The 2,772-nt window shown below is 62.2% G+C and overlaps 1 protein-coding gene across 5 annotated transcripts in view; it reads right to left on the reverse strand.

Moving 5' to 3' along the window:
• MAFG (v-maf avian musculoaponeurotic fibrosarcoma oncogene homolog G) overlaps positions 1-2,534 on the reverse strand; it is a 4,619-nt gene extending 2,085 nt beyond the window's left edge. Inside the window, exon 1 of one of the 5 annotated variants that reach the window (XM_006753025.2) lies at positions 2,352-2,534. In XM_006753025.2, coding sequence (XP_006753088.1) covers positions 2,352-2,390 — 39 coding nt within the window. In that variant the 5' untranslated portion in view covers positions 2,391-2,534. Of the gene's footprint in view, positions 1-507; positions 573-2,181; positions 2,307-2,336 lie in introns of those variants that run through there. The other 4 variants (XM_006753026.2, XM_015560039.1, XM_006753024.2 and 1 more) reach the window with 4 other exon arrangements.
• Positions 2,535-2,772: the final 238 nt, after the last annotated feature.

Here is a 2,772-nt window from a genome sequence, read left to right on the forward strand (position 1 = left end):
GACTCCTCACCTGAAGTGTGGTAAGTGGGCTGTCCGAAGCTTTGGGGGAGCTCCCCACCCTGCAGGTGGCAGGCGGGGTGCCCGTCGCTGATGGAGTAACCATCCTGTGGCTTTGGGTTGCAGCATCTCGTGCCCCTGCCCCCCTGTCCAGGGTGTTTCACAAGAGTGCCCGCAGCGAGCCGTTCAGGGGGCCCGCTCAGCCCTTTTGGCCACTGACCACTCTCAGGCCCCTGTCCAGAGTCAGCACCCACCTTTCCCACACCCCACCTCCCTTTCTGCTTCCCAAAGCCCTGCCAAGAACAATCCTGCTCGCCTCGTCCTGCGCCTCCTGGCTCAGCCGGCCGCCACCAGATTGGCTGCCCCCCTCCCCCAACTTTGCGCTCCACTTTCCGCGTGAGATGCAGGGAGGTAACTGGCTGCATGGCTGAGACTGACCAGTCTCCCTCCTGGAAGGAGCCACAAGCTCTTCAGGCAGGTGCCTGGGGGGCAGGGGGTTCTCCCTCTTAACCTCCCTGGAAGCGGAAGTGTGGGCTGGGGAAGTGGAGGCACAAGTGGGCTCCATGGCAGGCCCCACCCACCCAGCCTGGCCCCAGGAGGCCCCAGGCGAGAAGGTCCTCGGGGCCCAGCCCTCCCAGCAGCAGGACCTGGAGGGCAGGGATGCTGCCCCGGGTCCTGCCCCAAAGAAAAAGCCTTGGCCCGGCCTGTCCCACCGGGTGCCCCCTCCACCCCCAATGCTGAGCGCAGCGGCGACTTCCTGGAGAGATCACACACAAAAGTGCCTCCTCGACAGATTTCACCTCCGCAGAAGCCTGGACTCAGCACAAGTGCAGCCAGCGGCCTCCTAATCAAAGGTGTGCGTGAGCGCGGGGGGAGGAGTGGGGGGTGAGCACGGGGGAGGGCAGGCCCCGCGGAGCCAGGGCTGCAGGCCTCGGGGCCTGGCCTCCACCCACCTGAGGACACACACTGACAGGACAGAACAGCCTGAGATGGACAGGAGTGATGGCTGGGGCACCTCTGGGAGCCAAGGGCTGGGCCAAGAGGAGCTGCTCCATCCCTCTGGCTCATTCAAGCTGGGGCTCAGCCACCCTCCTCCCTCACTCCCCAGGGCAGAGTCCGCTTTGTGGAGCAGGCCGAGATGGCCCTGAGCTCCCACAGCCCCTGGGGCCTCCCACAGCCCAGGTTCCCTCAGGAAGGGTAGAGGTGCAGGGAGCTCTACGCCCTTCCCCTGGGCCCAAACCCCAGGCCGTGGACACGCGGCGGGAGGCAGGACAGCCGGCTCCCGCTCCTTCTCCAGGCCTGCAAACCCGTAGCCAAGCCTCCCCGCAGGCCTGGTCCTGAGCACTCTGTACCCCAAGCCAGTCCAGCCTCCCTCCCTCCTCCCTCCGACCACCTCCTCCAGAAGCCCTCAGCCACCAAAAGCCACTCTGAGAAAAGTCTAAAACTTAATTTCCACTGAAGCATAAGTAACGGAGAACCCCTCCAGCCCAGCCGGTGTGGCTCAGTGGTTGAACGTTGACCTACGAACCAAGAGGTCACCTTTTTGATTCCTGATCAGGGCACATGCCCGGGTTGTGGGCTGGATCCCCAGTAGGGGGCATGCTGGAGGCAGCCAATGGATGATGTTTCTCTTTATCCCTCTCTCTTTCTCTAAAAACAAAAATCAATAAAAACATTAACAAAACAAAACAAAAAAGAAAAGAAAGTCCCCTCCAGGAATCTGTACTTTTACTTTCCCAGGGCATAAAATGACAGCCAAACCATCAGCTGAAGTGTTTGAAAACATCTGACATCTCTAAGCCCCGGACTGTGTGTGTGTGTGTGTGTGTGTGTACAGGGCAGGGCAAAAGTCGGTTTACAGTTGTTCGTCTGGAAAACAAGACAATTAATAAATTAATAAATAGGCCAAGAATAAACTCCATGTTCCATATACTCAAAACTGTAAACCGACTTTTGCCCCGCCCTGTAAGTGTGTGCTGGTGGGGAGCCAATCTCTGCAGACATGAGCCCGTGGGCAAGAGGGGTCCTCGGGGCTGGTCTAGACAAAACACTCCCGCACCCCTCGAGGCCAGGAACTGCCCACACCCGGGAGAGGCCTCCGGCACACACCACCCTCAAGCGGTCACTCCCCACCTGTCCCCATCATCTGACCCAACGCCCATCAGGGCCACAGTCTCTGCTCACCTGCACAGCGCTGAGCCCCAACCTCCAGGGGGACAGCTCTGGGGTAATGGGGAACCGCATTCTTCCACCCCAGCCCACCCGCTGTGCCCTGAAGCTCCCACCAGCGGCAGCCTCCACCCACACCCCCAGGCCCGGCTGCAAATGGGGGGCAGGACCTGCTCACCGAGCACCTTGGTCCCCAATGGCTCAGGCCTGCCGCTTCCTCTCATTGGCAATTTCCTGGTGGAGCTGCACCTGCTTGCCAACTGTCCCGTCCACGGTCACTAGGCCTCAGGACAGGGTGTACTCTGCCCGGCTCTTTCACGGAGCCCTGGGCTCCCCACCGGACCCCACCCTTTCCTGCTCCCGCCACCCCGGCGGCCCCTCCCGCCAGGCCTCCCCGGCCTTTCTCTCCCTCTCGGGTCGGTGTTGCCCTCTCTTCCCCGCCCCTGGGCGCACGGCCTGGACGACCAAACCACTCAGGGAAAGCCCGACCGCCCCCAGCTCGGCCCCTCTAGGCTCCTCCCCTTCGCTCGCTGGAGGGAACTATTTCCCAGTTTGGGGAACCGTCCCAGACGCGGGTCGCGGGCGGCTGCCAGGGCAGAGCACGCC

The sequence above is a fragment of the Myotis davidii genome, unplaced genomic scaffold (genome assembly GCF_000327345.1).
Source record: "Myotis davidii unplaced genomic scaffold, ASM32734v1 scaffold211, whole genome shotgun sequence".
Classification (NCBI taxonomy): domain Eukaryota; kingdom Metazoa; phylum Chordata; class Mammalia; order Chiroptera; family Vespertilionidae; genus Myotis; species Myotis davidii.